The following is a 25,033-nucleotide window of genomic DNA, read 5'->3' as shown; positions in this document are numbered from 1 at the left end:
TCAATTTTTTATTCAACTTCTATACGACTCAGTTTCCTCATCTGTAGACTAATAGTGCTAATAGTAGTACCTTCCTCATTATGCTACAAGCAAAACTAATAATAGAGTGTCTCAAACAATGCCTAGGACACAGCAAGTGCTAAGCAGGTGCTTAGGCATTAAAAGAATGACAGCTGTCCTGTAAGGTTGTTATAAAATAACAAGGGGCCCTCTCAGGGCTGAGGCTGCATCAGAGAGACCTGGAATCATCCAGGAGGGTGGGGACTACTCCACTGATGCAGGAAGAGACAGAGGCTCTGTCTCAGGAGCACTTTCCTGCAAGTCTCAGCCCCGTCTAGAAAAGCACTAGCTTGAGGACTAGCCTTGGCAATTTTCATTTTGGGGAACTAGCTCTTCCAAATCTCTTGTCAGTATCTTTCTAGTTTATATCAGAGACCATACTCCTCCCTCCCCAAAGTCACATCATCCTCTCTATAGAAAGCCTCCCTTATTAGCAAAAGAAACATTATAATCCCACTATTTTGAGTCTGGAAATACCCTGTTTTCAAGAAGACTCCATGAGTAAATTCTCCCCATCTCCACTCCCTTCCTCTGAAGGACACAGAGTCTCCAGTGGTCCTGTTCCTAGGCTGCATGTGCTGGGAGGAGAGTAGTGTAGGAGAGAGTAGAAACCTTCCCTCTCATTTCATGTCTTTCTTGACATCCCCATCCGGAATACCTACTATGTGCTCGCCAGGCTTTCAGGAAGTGATGTTCGAAGCAGCGGTTTTCTTTGAAGCTTGAATTTTATTCTGAAGTGTACCTTTCCAGGTCAGGCACTAGTACTGGGGGGAACCTGTAAGCTCTCCTACTCTTGCAGCCATGATTTAGTTTTATATTTTAGGCCTCTTTGTAATTACGTCAAAAACACTTCCTTTTCTGGATTCTCAATTTCCTGAAGTCCATTAAAGTCTAAGCCCAGCTGCACTTTTGAGACTAGTGGTTCTCATCCTTTAATGTGCCTGTGAACAACCTGGGCATCTGGTAGAAAATGCAGATTCTGATTCTTGAGTGGGACCTGGGAGTCTGCATGCCCAACACCAGCCCATGTGCTGCTGGCGCTGCTGCCCTTGGGCCATGCTTGGTGTCTCCATGACGTCAACTCCTCCTCCCCATAGTCATTCACGCTCCTGGGCAATTCTGATACACTGACGATTCTGATTTCCAGAAAGGTCCTTTCAAAAAATATTTGGCAAAACTAATACAATTATGTAAAGTTTAAAAATAAAATAAAATTAGAAAAAAAAAAAAATTTGCTTTCAAATGTTGAGTTCTGATTTCTGCCCAGGCTAGAAAAGGCTATCAAATTAGGCTTCCTCTTTACCTTATCATAAAGGCTCAGTTGGGAGCAGCGATACTGTGTCTATTATAATACAGTGATTTCAGTTGATGTTTATGATGAGTCAGTAATCTCTCACTGGCTCTTCCTTCCTTTTGCAGAGTGAAAAGACAGTCTCCTCTCTGGACCCTCGGTCACAGGTCACTTAAGTGTTAGAAGACACATGGACACGAGTCCCCATGTCCCTCATCTTGTCTATTGTCATACTTCCTGTTTTTCCATGTGGAGCTTAATGCTTAGAGTCACCCTGAAGTGTCTGGAGAGGCAGACAGCAGTATCCAGGAACCCTGATGTGGGAGACTGTAAATGTTCATTGGGTACACTTAGGTCTCTGTCCTGGATACTGCCTGGGAACCTCCTGGGTGAGTCACCTTGGAAAGGCTCATGTCCATGGCTGGGCCAGTGCTCTGTTCTGCATTCCATCCTCAGTCCTGCCCCTGGGGTTCTGAGGAAGCAGGAACAAGGACTCTGTTAAACCATTCCCATCCACCCTCTTCACCAGATCAGGACCCCATGTTTCCCTCTACATCTTTGGGTTCTAACTAGGACAGAAGCTGTCCTCTGAGTGATTCTGCTCCTTAAGTTGGCTTCTCTTTAACAGTTTATAATTTGATCTATTTATTAGACAATTATAGAACTTTGTTGGTTGCATTAACCTTGACTTTGTTAATTTTGTTATATTCTTTTCGAGTCACCCTGGGAGATGAAGGGACTTGTTCAGGTTCCTTGAACTGATAAGGGTGATATGATTGTCAGTGGCATGGCCAAGAACCAGAATAGTTAGTTCCAGACTCACAGTTCAGTGCTTTTTCCCACTCTACTCAATTCTGGGAGACTTTCCTATTGATAATTCAACTTAAGGTTAACTAGAAACAGTGAAGAGTGAAGTGATAGTATATTGCATGCATGCCTGCTTAGTCATGACTGATTCTTTGCAACCCTATGGACTATAGCCCTCTAGGCTCTTCTGTCCATGGGATTCTTCAGGCAAAAATACTGGAGTGGGTTGCCATTTCCTCCTCTAGGGATAGTATATTAGAAGTAATCAGTTTTTTTTTTTTCTTAAAGATATCTATATCTATTTATCTATCTATCTATCTATGTATCAGTTCAGTTCAGTTCAGTCGCTGAGTCGTGTCCGACTCTGTGACCCCATGAATTGCAGCACACCAGGCCTCCCTGTCCATCACCAACTCCGGGAGTTCACTGAGACTCACGTCCATCGAGTCAGTGATGCCATCCAGCCATCTCATCCTCTGTCGTCCCCTTCTCCTCCTGCCCCCAATCCCTCCCAGCATCATGGTCTTTTCCAATGAGTCAACTCTTTGCATGAGGTGGCCAAAGTACTGGAGTTTCAGCTTTAGCATCATTCCTTCCAAAGAAATCCCAGGGCTGATCTCCTTTAGGATGGACTGGTTGGATCTCCTTGCAGTCCAAGGGACTCTCAAGAGTCTTCTCCAACACCACAGTTCAAAAGCATCAATTCTTCGATGCTCAGCCTTCTTCACAGTCCAACTCTCATGTCCATACATGACCACAGGAAAAACCATAGCCTTGACTAGACGGACTTTTGTTGGCAAAGTAATGTCTCTGCTTTTGAATATGCTATCTAGGTTGGTCATAACTTTCCTTCCAAGGAGTAAGGGTCTTTTAATTTCAAGGCTGCAGTCATATATATATTACTGTTGATGTTTAGTCACTAAATCATATCTGACTCTTTTGGGACCCCATGGAGTATAGCCCTCCAGGCTCCTCTATTCATGGGATTTCCCAGACAAGAATATGGGATCGCCATTTCCTTCTCCAGGGGCTTCCTGACCCAGGGATCAAACCTGTGTCTCCTGCATTGGCAGGCAGATTCTTTACCACCAGGGCTCAATGGTAAAGAATTCACCTGCAAAGTGGGAGACCTGGGTTCGATCCCTAGGTCAGGAAGATCACTTGGAGGAGGGCATGGCAACCCACTCCAGTATTCTTGACTGGAAAATCCCCATAGAGGAACTTGGTGGGCTATAGTCCATGGAGTTGCAAAGAGTCAGACATGACTGAGCAACTAAGCACAGCACACATATGTAAAACACTTAATGATTCCCAGTTCTAAAGCTAAAGATGATTAAGTCCCTTGAAACAATTTGAAAGAAAATAAGGCTGGAAGTCAGAAGACATGATTCCTGGCACTGCTGCTTGTGAGCTTTGTGTCCTTGAGTGAAGCACCTCAACCCCTCTAAGACTCAACTTCCTTACCTATAAAATGAGAGGGTTTGAATCCCTAAACTCCCCTTCCGGATCTAATATCCTGTGATCCCTTTGATATTACAGTTCCCACTGCAAGGTCCAATAGAGTTACACATCCAGGATAACCACCCACTGGCTGGCATTCAAACAGGTCTCCTCTGTGCTGAACTCTGTGCTGCAGTAGAGGCTTCAGGGCTTGTCTCTGGTTTAAGTCGCATTTCAAGGTGTCTGCTGGCATTAGTCACAACAGACAATAATTCCAAGGGAACAATACAGAATGAGGCAATCATTCATGCACCACAAAGAAACACTGGCCGGTCTCCAGGCTTTCAGACTCAGTTCAGCCTCCAAATAACAGGCACTTAGCACCTCACCTGTGACCTGAGGATTGACAGAATCACAGATGACAGAACCGCTCTGCTGTTCCCAGACTAATAGCATACCAACAGGAAGAGAGGTTACACTTAGGGCACACTTAGCTTGTCAGATTATAGCACTGTTTATCAAAGAGTAGCATACACACTGGGACTGTGAATCTTGAAAGGCACTATAGAATAATTCTGCTATGGAAGAAGAAGCCAGCCATGATTTTAAACCCTGATTTTGCTCTGGCTCTTGTGATTCTAAATGGTTCTACAGCCCTGGCATCCCATAATTCAAAGCTTTGCTAGACAGTTGTCTTGCCTTCTGCTGGTGTCTATAAAATGCATCCTTTGGTCCCACATTTAGCTTTTTAGAGCTGCTCAGTGCAGGGTGCCATGCTGTAGTTCACTTTGTAAATAGACAACAGCATAGCACGTAGCAGTCACGTCCACGGTGAATTTAAGTGAGGACGTCTTTGATCTCTAGACATCCCGATCTCCTTTAAAGCAGCCATGCCACTCCCTGTAATGGAGGGCATAATTTCAAAATAAATATTAATATACAGAGTCTGCACTGTGCTCGAGAGTCCTGTTAGCTGTAGAATGCAGCACGGATCACTGCTCTAGTCTCCAAGAGACTTGGGCTAATGCAGCTTTTAATGTTATGGGATTTCTCCAACTCATTGGTTCCCATGGAGTCATAAACGTTGATACTTGACTCCATTTAGGTAAACACTAGAATCTCTAGCTTCCAAGAAAACACAACACACAAACTAAGAAATTCCTGGAAGTGAAAAGAGGGCCATATTGCATGTTACTCAATATGACCACTCCTCTCTTTTTTTTTTTTTTTAAGAATTTATTTCTTTGTGTATTTTTTTTTCCTTTACGTACAGGATTTGGGCTTTAATATGGACATTTTCCCACTACCATTCATCTTTGGAATGCTGTTTTCCCCAAGTTTCTCAGGATAAAAAGACTCAGATTCAGAGCTGCACTGCTGGCAGCTGAATTTCATTAAGACTTTGATGGGAAACTTAAGTTGGAATTACAAACATCTGTGGTTAAACTTCCCTTTAGTAAACCATTTCCCAGAATTTAACTGTACCACACGAGGAGCAAAAAGAAAAAACAGCTGAAAAAAGAATGCTGCTCTTTGGCAAATGCTGGAGTAGATACTTAAATATTCTTCTATGTGATGACTATATCTCAGTCAAGTAGCAGATTACCTGCTTTAGAAAACACGTGATTGTTTGGAAATGCTAAGTTTTGGAACTCAGAGCATGTGCTGATGATCTGATTTTAATGGTTTCTGATCAATCAAATGTCTCAGAATTATGTCTGGCCATCATTATTTGGTTACTTTGAGCAAGGAAAAACTCCATTCCTAAAGGAGAGGAGTATTGTGGCATTATATGTTTAAGGAAATTATAACAAGTCAGATTTGAGGATTTAATTATTAATGGGGGAAAAAAGTTATAGTCCTTGTCATATCAAATTTATTGCGTTTTTTCTTTTTGTTTAACTTTTTCGAGATTTTGAAAAACTCATTCATTTTTCTTAACTACTCAGATTCCTGGGGAAAGGTTATGTTTAAAGAACCATTAGGGATACAATGATTATAATAATTAAGCTAGTTTCCTTCTCCAATGTTGAATAATCAACAAATTTGTAAGCCAAAGTTGAGAGTAATCAAATTTACAGAATAAATAAAAATTTAGATGAAAATAAGCAAATACTACAAACATAAATTTGCAGGTAGATAAAAACAGATAGTGGAAGGAAGAGGGTGAGGAGGGAAGGAGAGAAGAGAGAATGAGGGCAAATGTTGCATTAGGCAGCTTCTATACATAATTTCACTTAAATTTCACAAATAAGGCAAATACATTTGTACTCATTTTAAACCAAACAAACCAAGCCTCTGAGCTAATCTGCCTAAAAGTCAAACAGCTAGAAAGCAGGGGAGCTAGATTCCTACCACATCTGTCCGGCCAGATGCGCACATTACGCCTTTGATGAAAGGTGAATTTCAAATGTAAAGCAGAGGACTGCAAATAAACAGTCTTCAGGCTGAACTGGACCATCAGCTGTGCTTCCCTCAGGGCATTAAAAAAATTGAGTCAGCAATTTCACTGAAGAATCCAGATTCTATCTTCTCGTTAAACACAGAGGTGGGTGCCCCCAGGAGAGGCACGCTTCCTCTGCTGTTTCTTGGGCCCCATCACTCATAGGACATGTTCCTTTCACTGCCCAGTTGTTTTTTGCTTGGCCTCTATAAAAATCTGAGCTTCAAAACTTTCTCTGTCCCATAGGATCAGCAATTCTATTTCTAGGTATATACCCAAAAGAACTGAAAGAAGAAACTCAAATGGATAATTGTAGACCAATGTTCATAGCAAAACTTTTCATAGCAGCCAAAAGGTAGAAACAACTCAATGTCCACCAACAGGTAAATGGATAAACAAAATGCGATATATACATAGAATAGAATATCATTCAGCCTTAAAAAGGAATGAAATTTGGACACATGCTACAAAATGGATGAAGCTTAAACACGTTATAGTGAGTGCAGTAAGGCAGATAAGAAAAGACAAGTAGATTCCACTTATATGAGATACCTAGAGTAGAATGGTGGCTGCCAGGGCCTGGGGAAAAGGCTAATGGGAATTATTGTTTAATGTATACAGTATTGAGTTTCAGTTGGGAAGATGAAAAAGCTTTGAGATGGATGGTGGTGATGATGATGGATGGCAATGGATGATGATGAATGGTGAATGTACCTGATGTCATTTAAAAATGGTTAAAATAGTAAATTTTGTGTATATTTTACCACAATTAAAATTTTTTCTTCTGGTTACATCTGAGAACTTTAGGATCACAGCAAATGGAATTCTCTGTTTTTCAGCAATCTTATAATAAATTCTGTAATATAGGCCATGTAATTTGTGCTATTCATCTAGCAGGTCAGGTGTCAGTTGCTCAGTCATGTCCGACTCTTTGCGACCCCATGGACTGTATCCCGCCAGACTCCTCTGTCCATGGAATTCTCCAGGCAAGAATACTGGAGTGGGTTGCCATTTCCTTCTCCAGGGGATCTTTCCCACCCAGGAATTGAACCCAGGTCTCCTGTATTGCAAGCAGATTCTTTAGCATCTGAGAGCCACCAGGGAAGCCCTGCATAAATGGTCTTTGAATGGTATTTTATATACCTTCATTTTATTCCCAAACTTTGACAAAAATTATTTCCACATATAGTTCTATTTACCTAGCCACACTTTCCCAGATACTCTTGCAAGTTGAATTACTTTCATAAACTCCTTCCTAGCTGTGCCACTTACCAGGTAGGATGCCTGGGCAAATGCTCTGTGCCTCAGTTTCCATGTTTGTAAAATGAGATGATGACTATGCCAGTCTATTGAACTGTTATGAGGGTTAAAGGAAGTAACTCATGGCAAGTGCTTAGGCCAGTGTCCGACACATGGTAAATACTCAATGAATGTCATCTATAGGCCACGGTATTACCATTATTATTATTGTTGTTGTTGTTACTATATGCCAGTTCTTCTAAAATAATGTTTCCTACGAGCCTTCTTCAGTGTTTGATGAGTGGCTGTGCTCTGCTCTCCTACCCCAGGAGTAGTACTTTTTCTATATTACCCCCATGGCATTAGTGATAGTCATTCTTACAGAACATGAATTCATTCTGCTTTATATAGTGGCTATATATATATCTTTCTATCCTAGATTGCTTACTCCTTGAGGGTTGGAATGTGACTGCTTTTTTTTGTGTTCCTCCTGGCCCTTGCTTTATTGCTGTTTACATGGCAGAACTCAAAACCTCCTCTTTGGAGGATATTGAATGAAATAGGCTTCCCAGGTGGCACAGTGATAGTGAATCTGCCTGCCAAATGCAGGAGATGCAAGAGACGCAGGTTTGATCCCTGGGATGGGAAGATCCTCTGGAGTAGGAAACAGCAACCCATTCCAATATTCTTGCCTGGGAAATTCCACGGACAGAGGAGCCTGGTGGGCTACAGTCCATGGGGTCACAGAGAGTCAGACAGAGTCAGACCGACAGAGCACACACACATAAGTGAATGAAATAATGACTGCGTGTCAGGGTGGATGTGAGGGTGTCAAATTACCAACCACACTGTTGAAGAACGGTACAGAATGATGGCCCAGGCCAGTGACTGGAAGTCTTAGTGTGATTCTACAGAGCCTCTTTCAAAGTCTAGGAGCAAGATAAGGAAAAGGAAAGCAGATAGTGAAAGAGATCTAAGCTGTCTTTTAATAAACATACTGCAGTCCTTTAGTGGCCAGGCACCTAACTATGTGTTGGAGTACAGCATCACAAATAGACCATGAAGGGAGTCTAGAAGAAAAGTACATCAGAATGAGTCTCCTTCATAGTGCTTGTCTTTAGCAAGCAGGTTTGTCTCATGCAGGGTATACTTGTACATGCAGTTCATGGGGCACAATTTTCTTGGAGGGAAGCTAACAGCAGCAGCAGCAAAACCCAGGAGATAAACTAGGTTTATTAGGAGATAAACTCCTGTTTTCCCCTGTCAGAGAAGTTTGCTCAATATTGTCAGTTATTTCCCTTATTTTCTCAATAACCTACCAAAGGCAGTAACAGTGCTGTAGCACTCCACCACTTCACACTTTGCCCCTCCAGCAGAGTCCCCATTCTCCTACTGAGTCTCTGGGTGGCTTCTTTCCAGCCACAAAGAATATAGACAAATGGTGATATTAAGTAAAACAGCACCATAAAGTCCTGAGAAATATGCCCAACTAATGGTTTCTTTTAATCAACCTCTAACCTAGAGTTTGTGACCTTGTTTAACTCCTGCTTCTTTCTGATAGACAAGAATGTCACTCTTTCCAAGGACACTTGGATACCCTCCTCTGGGGATGTTACTCTCTCTGTCCCTGCATCCCCGCCTGTTCTTCTGCGTCTCCATATTGGCCACGAAGATTTGTGCCTAGTTTCAATTGTGCCTATTATTCACTTGTATAATAAAATTAAGACTTTGTTTTCTTAAATGTGGAATATTAGGATACTAAATCTACTTTATGACACTACCTAGTTTCCCCTTTCCCCACCCCTACCTACTGAAAATCATTGTTGTCACCAAATACTCAGGAATAATGGACTCAGTAAATTATCTGCTTATATAAAAAAAAAAAGCTAGTGTTTTCCTCACCTAGATAGTGAGGAAATCCTGCCAACTAGCACAGAGTTACCCATGGGTGCTCCTCTTTTCACATTCTCTGCATCCTGAGGGAAGCTTGTGCTTATTTTAGAAGGTAGGGAGGGGCCTTCCTTCTTGGTCAGCCAGCACATCCCATCCTTTTCCTCAATGTACATTTAGTGCGTATGTTCTCCAACTCACACTGTGCACCAGTGTGCCTACCTCTGTGCTGAGGGTGGAGGGCTCAGGGGTGGAGAGGATGTCAGTCCTGCTATGGAGGAGCATGGGGGAGCCTTAGAAAGACCACCAGCCTAGCACCTTCCACTGCTCCATGCTTGTGTTAATATTTTTCTTCCTTCCCTTTGAAGGCAAATTGAGGAATAACCATTTATATACACATATATATACACACATGTATATATCCAATTCAAATAAAATGAATATTTTTAGACTATCCTTCCATCCACTTCTCGAACCTCCCACGAATAATGTTCTGTATGAACCCATGTTCTCTTTCTATAGATGAAAATACAGCCTCCTGAACCAATTCATCAGAGTGGCTGTACCATGTTATTAAATCTCCAGAATGTATTTGATTTCAGGTCTCCTTCCTGGCTATAAAGAGCATGGGAAACCCGACTGGTGGGGCACTGGGATCGCTGTGGGACCACAGGCTGACTGGAGGCATTATGTGAAACTATGCAGTGGGAACATAATTACCCCAATCCCACCCTTTCTACATCATATACTTTGAATGACTAATAGCTTCTTTCTGTTTCCCTAAACCAAAAACCTCAATGGGCATTCTGAACCTATTAGTCTCTGACAGTGTTACAAATTTAACTCACTACAGGACATTCTTTTTGATTGAAAAGGTACAGACAAGCAATATTAAGTAAAATAGCAGCATAAAAATAAACTTCTGAGAAATATTCCCAAATAAGGGTCTCTTTCAGTCCAATAATCCATGTATTGCTCATAATAATAATAAAGACAACACTTGGGATGTATAAAGCATTTCCAGTCAGTCACTGTGTTAAGCCCTCTATGTATTTTATCTAATTTCATCACAGTTAGTATATGAAGTATGATGTAGACATCAGTAACTTCTCTAAGCCTCAGTTTCTTTATCTGCAAGTTGGGCATCTGTAGTTTGCTCAAGGTAAGGAGCACAGAAGCTAAAATTTGAGCTTGGGATCATCAGACTGCAAAGCCTGCAATCTAAAACTCTGATGTGCTGACTTCATATTATTTCACTGGGTATGTGAGGGCATAAGAAATTGTTTGGGGTTTCAGCAATAAATTTAAGTTTCCCTAAGAATAAAATAATGATTTTCTTACTTTTTGTGAGAGGAGAATTACAAAAAGTTATGTGTGCCTGTCTTTTTAGAATTAGCAGGTAAAAATACAGAATGCCCAGATAAACTGAATTTCAGATCAACAATGAAAAATCTTTTTAGCATAAATACATCTCATGAAATATTTGAGATATAACTAAAAATCTATTTGTTGTTTTTCTGAAATTCAAATTTAATTGGGTGTCCTGTATTCTGTCTGGCATTCCTACTCTTAAGTCAAGCATTTCATCCTGGAACTTTCCACACTCAAAGCAACAGGTGGAGATAATGCTTCCTGAGGGGTTGATTCCAAGCCTGTAGAGAAGTGAAGCCTTCCCACTGTGTGGAGTGTCTCCCGATCTGGCTTCTCTCCGAATCTGAGTACAAAGTTGACTAGAAGGCATGCCTCTCTTTCTCATGGGGATTACATTTCACATCACAATAGGGGTTAGTATGCTCTGGCCCTACCCATCCTCCCCTCATTTTAGGGCGTGGGTAGAGCTCACTCCTGGAGAAGGACCATCTTCACGCAGCATATCTTATCAGTAGTAATTAATAAAGCTACAGTTATACTAACAATTAGTAGGACTAGTAGCAATAATCCAGACTTCAGTGCTGTTAGAAATGGCATCAATCCACATAATAGCTTTGGTTCTACAGTTGCTGTAACCATAGCTATAGGGTGTGTGTGTGTGTGTCTTCTTAGGTCAACTGCTCTTTCTTTTCCCATGAACTTAGGTGACTTCATTTTCCTCCTACTTAGCATCCCCCACGCACTGGACATGCTATTGTCTGTCTTGGCTAAAGGAGCTTTTAAATCACTTACTCTGGATCCATCTTCCTTTACCCAATTTCTACACTTTGGTTATGTTTTCAATGTAAATGCTATTGCAAGGAATTCAAACAACAGCTCTTTGACTATCATCAATAGCATATATTCATCATTTTTACATTTGGTTTGGGGCTTGACTTTCATCATGACCTCTTGTTTCTGGAATATAATGGCCCCTGTCTATTTAAGGTATTTGCTCTGCAGTTTCCTAACAGCTTCTTTGGTGCCCTCACCCACCCCTCACCCTCCTCTGTTGCTGAGGACCTTCTGATTAATTTGTGACCGAAAGATTGGCTGCGCACTGCTGTTCCTACTGTCCTAATATCATGGAGAGGAGGAGCAGGAAGCCAGTGGCAGGGCACGCACATTATGAGGTGTGACTTGACAAAAATGCCTCTACTGGAACATACAAACGGCAGAAAGTCACAGAAGTGCCGCTGTGGCCCTAGGTGAGAGTCTAGCCTACTGACTCAGAGTATTCAGGACACATGCTCTTTTGCCAGCTCGAACAAGGACGTGTTCCAAAGTCTCCGCTCTCAACTCACAAAGTCCAAATCCAAAGTACAAAGTAAAACTCTTTATTTCAAGTTTCTGAACTGACCTCGTCCAGGTGAAACTCTCAAGGCGGGTGGAAAAGGGAAGGCGGGGGAGGGGAACAACGAGTGTGGCACACGCAGCGCGGGGCGCAGGTGCCCCAGTCGGGTGACAACGGCAGGGGCACTGTACCTTGGGAGCAGGCGGCAGGCTTCCGGGAGCCACGCGGGGCTCGCTGGTCTCAGGCGGGTCTAGTCGGCCGAACGCTGAGCTCCCTTCGATGTCAAAAGGGAAGGCGCTGCCGTCCCCAGACGCGGCGCGGGAGCAGGCGGCGCCGCAGAGGAGCCACAGGGGCAGGACTGCGCACCAGGCTGAGCTCAAAGCCATCTCTCCGCTGACATCCGACAGGGCTCGTCCAGGGGCTCGGCCACTCTTAGTCCTTGCCAGTCCCCGCTGTGATGCGGTGGTGCCTCGCTTATGGTACCTTCTCTGCGTCTGCGGTATCCAGATGTGGGAACTCAGGGCAGCCCCGGGAGCAACTTAGTAGAAAAAGGGAGAGTGAGAGAGTAAGCTAGAGCTGGCCTCCCTCCCTGCCTCCCTCTCTCTTCTTTCTCTCTCCCCTCTGTTTCCCTCTCTCACTTTCTCTCTCTCTCCCCAGAGACACTGGCTAAAGAATGTACAGATGGATGAAGCTAAAGCTCAGCATGGAGCGGCGGATGGGTTTGGGACGAGCCCGGGAGCGGAGGCCACCTCCTGTCCCCGGCGGTCGGGTGGGGACTAAGGGTTGCGCTGCCCTGGCTTCCTTCCCACACCCATTCTTACCACTCCCTTTTTACCTTCTCTTCCAGGACCTCCCCCTCCAAGCTGGTCTTTCAGGCACTCTGGCTGGGCCTTTCCTGGCGTCCTCCCCTCCCCTCTCAGTTTGGAGCCCCTCCAAGTGCCCCAGATGAATATTCAGCTTTTGTAATTGCTTCCTCACTTCTCTTATTTATTTAGCTAAGGTGCCGGATGTCTTATCTATATTTATGCAGATCTTTTATGTGGCCCCGCTGGTTTGCAGGAAAGTGGGTGGGAAAGGGATTTGGGCTGGAGCCAGAGGTGGATGCTCCCAGATGGCAGGGAAGAGGGCACCCACTTCCTTGGGCAGCTTTCTCCTTTTCTAGGGATAGGCTGCTGCGGTCTTTGTGCTCATACCTTCCCTGGAGACTGGCTGGCCACCCTCTTCCTCCCAATAGTCCTCACCCAGAGGGCTTGGGAAAAGAATATCTTTCACTCCAGCGCTGGAAAATGACTTCATTACTCAAATGCATGAACTTTTATTTACAAAGAACATCTTGTTTTCCTCCTAAAGCGGTGCTTTGTAAGGGGCCCGAAACAAGGCTTGCAGTGTATGAGCCTGTCAAATATACTGCCTATAGCCCGACCTCTTCCTCTTGGCCTGTAATCTCATGCCTACTACATCTGTCTGTCATGTAACCTTTCCAAGACTTTGGGGTGAAGTTGAGCTACAGTTATGTTGGGGTACCCATGTGGATGGGTCAGTGGCCACTACAGCTAAGATACCTTTGCATTCATGGGCTTTATAAGGAGCTTTAAACATTTCCATGAGACCCAAACATGTCTTTAAAAGGATTAGATGAGACACTCATACAATGACACTTAAGTTCTGAGGTGTTTGAAATCACTCACAATTGTCGTGCAATAAAACATTTCAATAAACCTGTTAGCTCTATTTATAGGAAAAAAATCATTTTATCTAAGACACTTAAGTTCTGAGGTGTTTGAAATCACTCACAATTGTCGTGCAATAAAACATTTCAATAAACCTGTTAGCTCTATTTATAGGACAAAAATCATTTTATCTAAGGATATACAAAGCAGCCATTTATTTTGCACCTATCATATGCCAGATACTTTGCATGTGTTATTTGTAAGCCTCACAGCATTTTTGCAAAATAGGACTATTATTTCTTTTTTATAGAATTAAAAAGGGAGGTTCTGAAAGACTAGGACATTTGCCCATCACACAGCTGGTAGAAAGCTGGACTCAGTTCTCACTGATTCCAAAACTATCTTTCACATTTATACCACACTGAAACTTGCGAAATAAAGGCCACAAATTCAGAGACAGAAGAGATGACATGTCCATTTTTTTGGAGTACCTTCTAGGTGTCAAAAGTTTGCATTATGTAATTTATTTCCATTTTCACTATAATGAGGTAAGTATTGTTATATACATTTGGTAATAGGTATGTGGTAAAAGTACTACTAGAACAGGTAAATCTGATGCTAAAGTCGTTGATTTTTCAAGAACAAAATGGTATAGTGCAAAAGTACCAAAGCTGGAAGAAGCAAAAAGCTTTCCTATATCCCAAAGTATCTGTAATGTTCTCATTTTAAGATATAAAAATAGTATTGTAATGAACCATTAAGCTAATTTACGATCATCTTCTTCCACATAAGCTGGTTAACTTGCTAAATTAAGTAAAAGAACTTAAGCATATATATTTGGTTTGGTTGGTTCTTCAAGAAACTTATTTTGGGAGACAAGATGACCAGACTCTAAAGGGGAAAAGCTTGATGCTCAAATATCCTGTCCCACTCTCAGTTAAAAAAAAAAAACTTTCAATATAGTAATTTTTATTATTGTTACTATTATTTATGTACATATAATATTCTGACTTCAGACATAGACCTCATCAGTACACAGAAGCTGTTCACATTTGTTTCCTGAAGGATTATGTCCTGTCCTTCGTTTAATGTCAATTAACTGCACACTTTTTGTTTCATTCAGAGTCTCTTTTTCCTGCTTGCCAGGTAGTGTTCAGATTCTCTGAGAGCCCTGAGCAGTGGGGGTAGAAATACACTTATTCAAGACATACGAGCTTTTAATTTTTTGTTAAATGTGTACTTCTAACTCTTCCTCCTCATCTTCTTTCTACAGATACTACTACTATTTTTTTTTTTTGTGGTGAATATCATATTTTTTCTTTTTTTTTTCTAATTTTATTTTATTTTTAAACTTTACATAATTGTATTAGTTTTGCCAAATATCAAAATGAATCTGCCACAGGTATACATGTGTTCCCCATCCCGAACCCTCCTCCCTCCTCCCTCCCCATACCATCCCTCTGGGCCATCCCAGTGCACCAGCCCCAAGCATCCAGCATCGTGCATCGAACCTGGACTGGCAACTCGTTTCCTACATGATATTTTACATGTTTCATTGCCATTCTCCCAAATCTTCCCACCCTCTCCCTCTCCCACAGAGTCCATAAGACTGTTCTATACATCAGTGTCTCTTTTGCTGTCTCGTACACCGGGTTATTATTACCATCTTTCTAAATTCCATATATATGCGTTAGTATACTGTATTTATGTTTTTCCTTCTGGCTTACTTCACTCTGTATAATAGGCTCCAGTTTCATCCACCTCATTAGAACTGATTCAAATGTTTTCTTTTTAATGGCTGAGTAATACTCCATTGTGTATATGTACTACAGCTTTCTTATCCATTCATCTGCTGATGGACATCTAGGTTGCTTCCATGTCTTGGCTATTATAAACAGTGCTGCGATGAACATTGGGGTACACGTGTCTCTTTCCCTTCTGGTTTCCTCAGTGTGTATGCCCAGTAGTGGGGTTGCTGGATCATAAGGCAGTTCTATTATTTTTGAGACAAAGCAAGTAATACACAGGAACATGGGTTTTGTATGAATGAAAATAGGCTTCAAATCCTAGGTTTGTTTACAGTGGTTCTGGGAGCTTGACAGAACTTGGTCTCTCTGAATGTCAGTTTCCTCATCTGTAAAATGGGATCATGATGCCACTTTCATTGAGTAATGAAATAATGTGACTAAAGCATTAACACAGCCTGGCATAAAGTTAGTGCTCAGTATTTAGTATTTAACTACACTGTATTTTAAAGTCTTAAAAAAGAATAGAATCTTTATTTTTAAAGAGAAAAAATAACTATGTTTTTTTATCCTGTGACTTGAGTAACCTTCCATTTGCTGAAAATAGCTGTTCACATTTCTCGTTGCTGCTTGGGACTTCCCTGTATAACCATGAATGAGGCACTCATGGATCTTAGAGTGACAGAGCAGGCAGGTGAGGAGGGAGACTGGCTATTTTATGGCAAATTGGAAGGCACTAGAACAAAGGTAATCATCACCAAAGGCCCACCTCAAGACCATCAAAGGCCTGAATAAGGGAGAATTTTATTTCTGCTAACACTACAACTGGGAAGTGTCTCCAGTGTGACTGCTCTCTTATCACGACTCTCCCTGTCTCCTTCTCCAGGCGTTCAGCAAGTACCTCATGTCCACTCTCTCTTCTGGGACTCCCACCTGCCCTGTGGTGGAAGGGGTGCTGCTCTGTCATTCCCAGTGCACAGAAGAGAGCACAACATTGCAATAGGCTAAGAGGTTAAATGGGGTTTCCCTGGTTGCTCAGATGGTAAAGAATCTGCCTGCAATGCAGGAGATCTGGGTTCAATCCCTGGGTTGGGGAGATCCCCTGGAGAAGGGAATGGCTACCCACTCCAGTATTCTTGCCCGGAGAATTCCATGGACAGAGGAGCCTGGCAGGCTACAGTTCATGGGGTCGAAAAGACTCAGACCCAACTGAGCGACTAACACTTTCACTAGATGGTGTTACATGGCAAGGACATTAGGCTGGTTAGTGCAGGATGAGGGTCCCATGCCTTCTGATTCCTAGACCAATCCTTTCCCAACCAGACCAAGCTATTTTTAGTTCTAGCAGCAGCTGATCTGGTGGTTTGGAGGCTTTATCAACAGAGGGTTCTGGAATTCTCTTCTGAGTCCCCTACTACAGTTATCAACAGATAAATATCAGGGCTGCTCACTCCCTTCAGCACTTGGTTGTTGGGCCTGTCCATAGCATCCAAGGATCTAGCGAGGGTGTTGTTAATGCATCCCATGTGCCCTTCTGCAAATAGAAAGTCACGTCAGATGCTATTTTGGATTTTTAAGTGCTAATCTTGGACATAATTAGACAGAGGATTGTTGTGGGGACTGTGTACTAGTGACAATTTAGTGATGAGATTGGTTAGAGAAGCAAGTATGAGCTCTCCCTGCCATGTGGTCTCTAATGGATAGTCAAGTGGCAGGAAGGTGAGGAAGGAGGTGGGGCGGGGGCAGGGTGTCTCTTTTCCTGTTCCTCTTTTCCTGTTGTCTCCTCTCTGGTCACGAGTCTCTTCTGTGAGCAACTCTGGTGGGAATTTAGGCCACCTGAGGGGAAGAAACAGCAAGAGTTCTGGGAGAGGATGGGACTTCTAAAAGTGGTTCTTTACCCATCAGTTTGTTCAGGCTTTTGTTCAGGATGTGGGTAATACGTGCTCTCTGTGCTTAGTCTCCTGACTCCGACAGTTGTCACAGCCCCATCTGGCCTTAGCATGTGCCGCCTGCATCCTTTCTGTCCATTATCTACTTAATGTATTCATTAATTTGCTTATTTATTTAATCAGCATTTATCGAACACTTCTATGTGGCATGTGAGATGCTGAGGGTAAAATAATAAAAACATGATCCTGTCTCCCAAGGAATTCAGAGAACGGTGGGACAGACCACATGTAGACCCTTGTAAGGAATAAAAAGTGATTACCAGGAATAGAAAGCAGAAGTCCAGATATCCTGATAATTAAGTATCTGTATGGGCTTCCCTAGTGGCTCAGTAGTAAAGAATCCACCTGCCAGGTAGGAGACACGGGTTCGATCCCTGGGTTGGAAAGATACCCTAGAGAAGGAAATGACAACCTTCTCCAGTATTCTTGCTTGGGGAATCCCACGGACAGAGGAGCCTGGAGGGCTGCAGTCCATGGGGTCACAAGAGAGTTGGACACAACTGAGCGACTACACAACATCAAAGTATCTATATAGAACAAGCCCTTTACTGGGACTTGGCTAGGGAGGGTGGGCAAAGGCTGCAGAAGGGGGAAACAGTGCATCTTAACTGTGGAGAGGAGGGGAAGAATGGTGGTCCAAGGGGAAAACCATATATGTAGAGGACAAACGCATCAGAGCTCCAATGCCACAGGAGGGTGGGAAGACCATGGGATATCCAAAGGCTCTTTGAGTCCCCATCTTCACAATGCATAGTTATGCATGGCCTTCAGGGACTTGAGAGGAGCCCTGTAAGGAAAAAGGGCTTCCCAGCCTCCTACTCGCTTCTAGGTGCAATAGAAGGATCCTTCCCAAATGCAGATCTGAAGACTGGGGAGCTGTTCTCAGTTACACTGACGTCCTGCTCAATAGCTTGAGAAGACTTTTGAGAGGAAGAACAACTTTGAACAGAAAAAAAAAAGGTGTTTTGTTTTTTTTTTTTAATTGTGGTGAGAACATGAGACCTACCTTCTAACCAGTTCTGAAGGGTACAGCGTGGCATTTTATCTACGGGGAGAACCACTTGTAAAAGCTCCATCCTCTCCCAGCACTCTTGCTGTTGCTTCTCCGCAGGTGGCCTGAACTCCCACTGGAATCATTCAAAGAGGAGATGCGTGACTGGAGAGGAGAGTGTGCGGAAGAGCCCCTCTTCAACCTTAACTTCTGCTACTTGATGGTCAGCTGGAAATCTCATAGTAGAGGAGAGCTCATACTTGCTTCTGTGACCAATCCCATCATAAAATTGTGATCCATTTTCTCAAGTTAAGAAATTTAAGCCCGGAAATGACTTGCTCATGTTGGCATTTAAAGAATTTTTAAAGTACCAAATATATTCAGTTCAGTTCAGTCGCTCAGTCATGTCCGACTCTTTGCAACCCCATGAACCGCAGCACGCCAGGCCTCCCTGTCCATCACCAACTGCCGGAGTCTACCCAGACCCATGTCCATTGAGTCGGTGATGCCATCCAACCATCTCATCTTCTGTCGTCCCCTTCTCCACATGCTCTCGATCTTTCCCAGCATCAGGGTCTTTTCAAATGAGTCAGCTCTTTGCATCAGGTGGCCAAAGTATTGGAGTTTCAGCTGCAAAAACCAAATATATTAAGTATAGTAAAATACAGTATAATTACAGTAGAATAGGAAATTACAGATATCCAGCAAGAAGGAAGTGAGGGGCAACCAGGAATCATACCACTCTGGGGCAATGACTGACAACACCGAAAATGCATATGCCTTCAGGCTTCTGTTGCATTTATATTAATGAATTCCATCATCCTTATATTTTATGTATTCCATTATATATATTTTTGTGTATGTAAAATGTATTTTAATATATGTCCATTTCTACTTTTTTCTTGTAGAAATGAATCAAGCTGTATATATTTTTTCTCCATGTCATATCACTTAACTCCATTGTTACTGTGTATAGCTCACAGTGTTCAGATCAGCATTTTAGAAGATTGGCTAGTGTGGATAAGTGCTGTGCTAAGGGGCCATTAGGAGGCTGGGAAGTCCTTTCTTTTCACAGTGGCTCCATCAGCCTCAAGGGCAGGGACTGTGCCCATGAAGAAGGGGCTCAGAGAGCATTTAGGAATGATAATAGCAATGAGGATGTCCTGATCCAAGCCTGATGGAGAAAGGGATGAAACCAACAGATGAGAGAGAATGGTCTTAATGAGGACTATCGATTGCCTCTGCCGTGGCCTTCCTTTAGGTCTGCTAGAATAATTACTTCATCAGGCTAAAGGGAAGTGACGGATGCTCTGTGGTTATGTAATCAACTGAGTAGGGAGGCATCAGCATCCATTAACTCAGGGATGAGATCAATAGAAAACAGGAGCACCTGAGACTTGACAATGAAATTATACAATTAAGGAGAATTGGGCAGCATTCAAAAGAGAAGGTCTGAGAAAAGGGCTTTGTATGTCCTTGCACGTACCCCACCCCCAGCACCACAAAGGGAAGAGAAGACTCTTTTAGAGGAGACTTGCTGTATGACGGGTGTATAAGCAGGGCGGAGGGCCAAAATGTGTTCTAACCTGCTTTGTGTGAGCAGCTGCAGACTAGGCTGTAAGATGCTAACTCAGATGTTCTATAGTCTTGCTCTGCATCCCTTGCATTATTCTCCAGAAAACACATGCTGGACATGCTCACCTTGGGAAATCAACAGACTTCGGAAAACAAATTTCAAATAGGGAGCACATAACCATAACAATGCCTTATATTTCCACAGTGTTTTATAGTCTGGAATTGAGAAACTGAATAGTTTCTCATTCTAACAAATGAGAAACTGATCTGTTCTAAAAGTTCAAATGTGCAGATTCTGACATTTAGAAGAAAGATTCTCAAGTCTCTGTACACTATATCCATTAGGTAACCTACAGCCTTTGAAAATTTAACACTCTAAATAAGATTTATTCATCAGCTATTTATTCAACATATATTTTTGAATGTCTACTTCAAAAACAGCACTTTTATAGACTCTGGAATAGAGTAAATGAGAATTGGTTCAAAATTTCTGCCTTTGTGAAGTTTATATTCTTACTGAGGCAAGGTTAGGAGAAACAGAATAAACAAGCAAGAGAAATACATATATGTATGGAATCCATTATGTCAAGTAAATACTATGGATAAGAATAAAATGCTGTGTGATAGAGATTGAAGGCTGCAGAGTATGGAAAATGCAGGCCTTGTTGAGGAAGAGGCTAGAATAAAGCGATTGAGATAAAGAGTAGTTGGAGATAAATTCGGAAAGGCAGGGGGCCATGTGGGGTAGATTATGCAGGACCTTTGAGATGATTGTAAAGACCCTGGCTTCTGCTTTGAGTGAGATGGGAAGTATCTGGGGGTTCTGTACACAAGTGATGTGATTTGATGAAAGAGATGAGGGAAGGAGTAGGGAGACTATTCAGAGGCTTTTGCAATAGTACAGGTGAGAGATGATGGTGGCTTGGTCCACAGTATTAGCATTAGATGTGAAGAGTCATGAGATTCTGGATTTATTTGAATGTAGAACTAATGAAATTTGCTGGATATGAGAAATGAGAGTAAGAAAGGACTTGAGGCTGAGGTCCATACTTTTGGCCTGCTGCTGCTAAGACGCTTCAGTCGTGTCCGACTCTGTGTGACCCCATAGATGGCAGCCCACCAGGCTCCCCTGTCCCTGGGATTCTCCAGGCAAGAACACTGGAGTGGATTGCCATTTCCTTCTCCAACTTTTGGCCTGAGCAGACTTAAATGATTGATTTGCCATTACTAACATGGAAAGGAAAATTGAAGGTGTAAGTTGGTAACAGAGATGATGAAACATTCAGTTTTGGACAAGATTTTTTTTTTTTTTTTTTAATGACTCATATAAGATTCTTACACTGTATTCCTTCCTGTTTTAAAGACTTGTTTTTAAAACATTATAAATTCATAATACATCATGCACAAACTGTGTTTTTACTTGGGATCTACAAGCCATTGTGGGTCATACTGTGGATAATACTAGGGACAACTTTGTAGTCTAGTAAGGAAGATTTGTAGCATGTAGGTAACAGTAGGTGGTCAAGGTGGGTGCAAATCCATTGCTTTAAGCAGGAAGGGAACCCTTTGAGCTCAATTAAGAGAAGGCATTATAGATTTGTGCTGGATCTCCCCAAAAATATAGGAATTAGGCATGGGAAGACTGGTGGGGGAAGGACATGGAGAAGGGAATGTCATGCAAATAGAACAGTATAGACATAGGAATAGAAAAGTGAAGACACATGCATGTTCACGCAAGGGCAAGGGCAAAGGCAGACTGGCTGAGTCACTGTGAGAAGCTCATTTGGGTGGATAATGGGAGATAGTATGGAATGGATAAGTATGGACCTGAGAGTTAGTTTACTGCTAGGGGAGAGAGAGGCTCACAGGCGAGTTAACCATGTGGAGAGAGCGCTGGAGTGGAGAGACTGGAGCCTGGGGGATGAGTTGGGAGATTGTTGCAATAACAGTCTAGGCTTCAGGTGACACATAGAATAATGTTTATGAACCATCACTGTGTCTCCCAAACCTAACTCCCCATCTCTGGGTCAATCCAGTTGCATCACAGCCATCTCAATTTGTAAAACCAATTTTTCCTTGAAACTGAGCTGAATTTCAAGTCAGCCCCCTGCACCCTTCCCCTGACACTTCACCCTTGAAGGGAATGGATAGGCTGAGAAAGAAAACAAGGTTTTATACTTGCCAACACACACCATCATGAGCTTGCCAGGCAACAACACATTCTCCTCTGCCAGTGGAAGGTAATTCAGCCAGCTTGACAGTAATTCCTTAAGACATCTTCTATCTATCATATACTTCATACTTAAGTAAAGTTGATTAATTACTGACCCTGGGTTTACTTTGACTATTTCAACTACTTCCAAATAACCACTAATAGTTTTCTCCCTTCCTCTGTCTCATTCTTGCTTTCTTTTCTTCTTCTCCTTTTTTTGGTCTTCATTTGTTTCCTCAAAAGTCCTACACTGTCTTTGATTATATTTACCTAAAGTTTAGTACACACTGGGCTTCCCAGGTGGTTGGTTCAGTGTTGAATTCTCCTGCCAGTGCAGGAGACACAAGAGACTCAGGTTCTATCCCTGGGTCAGGAAGACCCCCCTGGAGTAGGAAATGGCAACACATTCCGGTATTCTTGCCTGGAAAGTTCCATGGACAGAGGAACCTGACAGGCTACAGTCCATGGGATTGCAAAGAGTTAGGCACGACTGAGTGAGCACATACATACACAAGTACATATTTCCTTTAATAAAAAGCTAATCTTTCCTATTAAATCAACTCCCAAGGCTTCTGATACAAAGAAAAGGATTCTGATTTTAAAAAGTAGGAATTTAATAAATGTGATTTTTGAAAGAGACTGTAATGAGTGTATTAGTGAGAAATAGATCACTAACAGAGCAGCTATGTTATTCTTCTAGAAGGAGACAACAGAAAAGCAAACAAGGTGTATATTGGTTTTCCATAAGTTTGTCAGTTTGGAGACATTTATTAGAAGAGGATTTAGATGTATTTGTTAAAAACCCAGTCTGTAGATTCAGATTGTCTGTTTTAAATTTTCCTACTTGCCAGCTGTGTGATCTTGGGAAGTTAATTCATTCTCGAAGCCTCAGCTGCCACATCTGTAAAATGGGGAGTGTACCTATTTCATAGAGTTTTTGTGAGGGTAAAAATAAGTTAATGTGTATAAATTGCCCAGAATGATGCCTGGCTAGCTGCTATTATTACTACTAACTTAGTATTATTACTATGGTTATATGAATAATGTGTTCTGGAGAAAACTAAAAGACAGAGAGATAGGTTAATGATGATAATAGAATTCTCTGTTATCTATAGCAATTCAGTAACTATTTTTCACTTTTAGTCATTTAAATATTCAGAAGCAATAGCTTAATTATAGATGCTTTGTTATCAATATGGTACCTAATATTTGTTAACATTTTTTGTGGAGCCTGCTACTCAGTCTGTCATATGGCTGTGGTCACATTATCAATCTAAGATAACATCTAGCGCTTCATTGTAAGGTCCCATCTTACTCCTTGGCACCATCCAGATAATTCATAGCTTCAACTACTTCATTCTTAATTACTTGGCTCTTTCAGTCCAAAGTGATTTTTATTATGAATCATGCCTTTAACGGACTCAGTTCTCTATTTGAATTTTCATTTGTTGACTCAGATATAGTAAAAATCCATATGAATAAGTTCATAGAAGTAAACAGGCTTTTCTAGGGAACTAAGCAACCCACTCCAGTACTCTTGCCTAGAGAATCCGATGGGCAGAGGAGCCTGGCGGGCTACAGTCCATAGGGTCACAAAGAGTTGGACACAACTGAAGCAACTCAGCACAACACAGCACACAGACCATAATTTAAGGGACGGTTTCCTGTCTAGTATTCTCAGGCACTCAAATTCAGACTCTATAATTACTAAAATGTTTTAGAATTATGACATTTTACATAGGACTTCATTTCTCTTCATTTTGAGTAAGCAGAATGCTGACACTTACACTATCCCAAGTAACTTTCCTGACAACTCTGTGGAGTCAGCACCATTATCCAACTTGAAACTGAGAGAAAGGAAAACATCAGGCAGTAGCAGACCAAGACGCAAAGGCTGCTTTTCAAGTTCTCTGCCTGGCGTGATCTCTTCCCATGGGATTGGAGAGAGGGAATGTATGTATGGAAGGAGACATATTTCATCATTAAACAACTGAACAAAAATGAAGTCTTATTCTCTTTCTTTGTGAACTGGGCTATCTGAGCACAATTTAAGGACTAGGTTTATCATGGCCCAGGCTTGTATTCTAAGGGAAGAAATCTGGGTGAAAATGTTTGTATACTAAAGACCTTGAAACAAGCAGTTCTTCCAGCTATCTGGGGCCTTCCATGGTGGCTCAGATGGTAAAGAATTTGCCTGCAATACAGGGAAACCCAGCTTTGATCCCTGGGTCGGAAAGATCCCCTGGAGAAGGGACTGGCTACCTACTCCAGTACTCTTGTCTTTGAAGTCCCATGGACAGAGGATCCTGGCAGGCTGCAGTCCATGGGGTCACAAAGAGTCAGACATGACTGGTTGACTAACACTTTCACTTTCCAGCTAGCTACTGAAGATGAGCCTGTGACATTTCTGTGCTTAATTCAGTGGGATCGCCTCTGGGAAAGGTCTAGTATGGTTTTTAACCTGGTGTTATGATGAGTGCTGACGAGCAGATCCCTAAAGGGCCTAGGGAAGAGCACAGTGGAGAGAAGAGGCCCTGGCCTGGGCGCTGGAGACCTGATGTTTCCATCCCAGGGCTGCTCCTCTCAGTCACAGCCTTGAGCTCATCTCAAGTTCCCGGGCCTTCGCTTATTCCCTCTGTAAAATAAAAAAGAGACAGGACGAGTCTGGGGTTCCACTCAGCTTTGTAGCTCTGATTTTCTAGAAAAGGACCCATCCCCAGACACCATGATGATTCTGGCCGTGGCCAGGAGCAAATGGATGGTTTAGAAAGCAAGATTGAGAGCACTATTCCGTGACCATTCCCAGTAGAATAATGAAACTCAGGATCTGGTCATTTCTGCCTGAAGATAGGTACCTCAGGAAAGCCTGTGGACAATTCATGGAATAAATCAAATGCAGTAAAGGAAAGAGAAAGATGACTTATCATTTTAAACTCTGCCAGATTCAGACCTGTAGATCAGACAAAAAATAAGGCCACTGCTGACCACAAAAGGAAAAGAATTTAAGAATGTTTCTC

The 25,033-nt window shown here is 42.3% G+C and overlaps 1 protein-coding gene across 4 annotated transcripts in view; it reads right to left on the bottom strand.

The window, feature by feature from the left end:
* LAMA4 (laminin subunit alpha 4) overlaps window positions 1-13,161 on the bottom strand; it is a 155,007-nt gene extending 141,846 nt beyond the window's left edge. For 2 of the 4 annotated variants that reach the window (XM_024996679.2, XM_024996680.2), the window contains exons 1-2: window positions 12,710-12,756; window positions 12,066-12,412 (exon numbers count right to left, since the gene is read on the bottom strand). In XM_024996679.2, coding sequence (XP_024852447.1) covers window positions 12,066-12,260 — 195 coding nt within the window. In that variant the 5' untranslated portion in view covers window positions 12,261-12,412; window positions 12,710-12,756. Of the gene's footprint in view, window positions 1-11,594; window positions 12,757-13,067 lie in introns of those variants that run through there. The other 2 variants (XM_024996681.2, NM_001205965.1) reach the window with 2 other exon arrangements.
* Window positions 13,162-25,033: the final 11,872 nt, after the last annotated feature.

Source organism: Bos taurus, chromosome 9 (genome assembly GCF_002263795.3).
Source record: "Bos taurus isolate L1 Dominette 01449 registration number 42190680 breed Hereford chromosome 9, ARS-UCD2.0, whole genome shotgun sequence".
In the NCBI taxonomy this organism is placed as follows: Eukaryota; Metazoa; Chordata; class Mammalia; order Artiodactyla; family Bovidae; genus Bos; species Bos taurus.
This window is presented reverse-complemented; position numbering and strand designations above follow the sequence as displayed.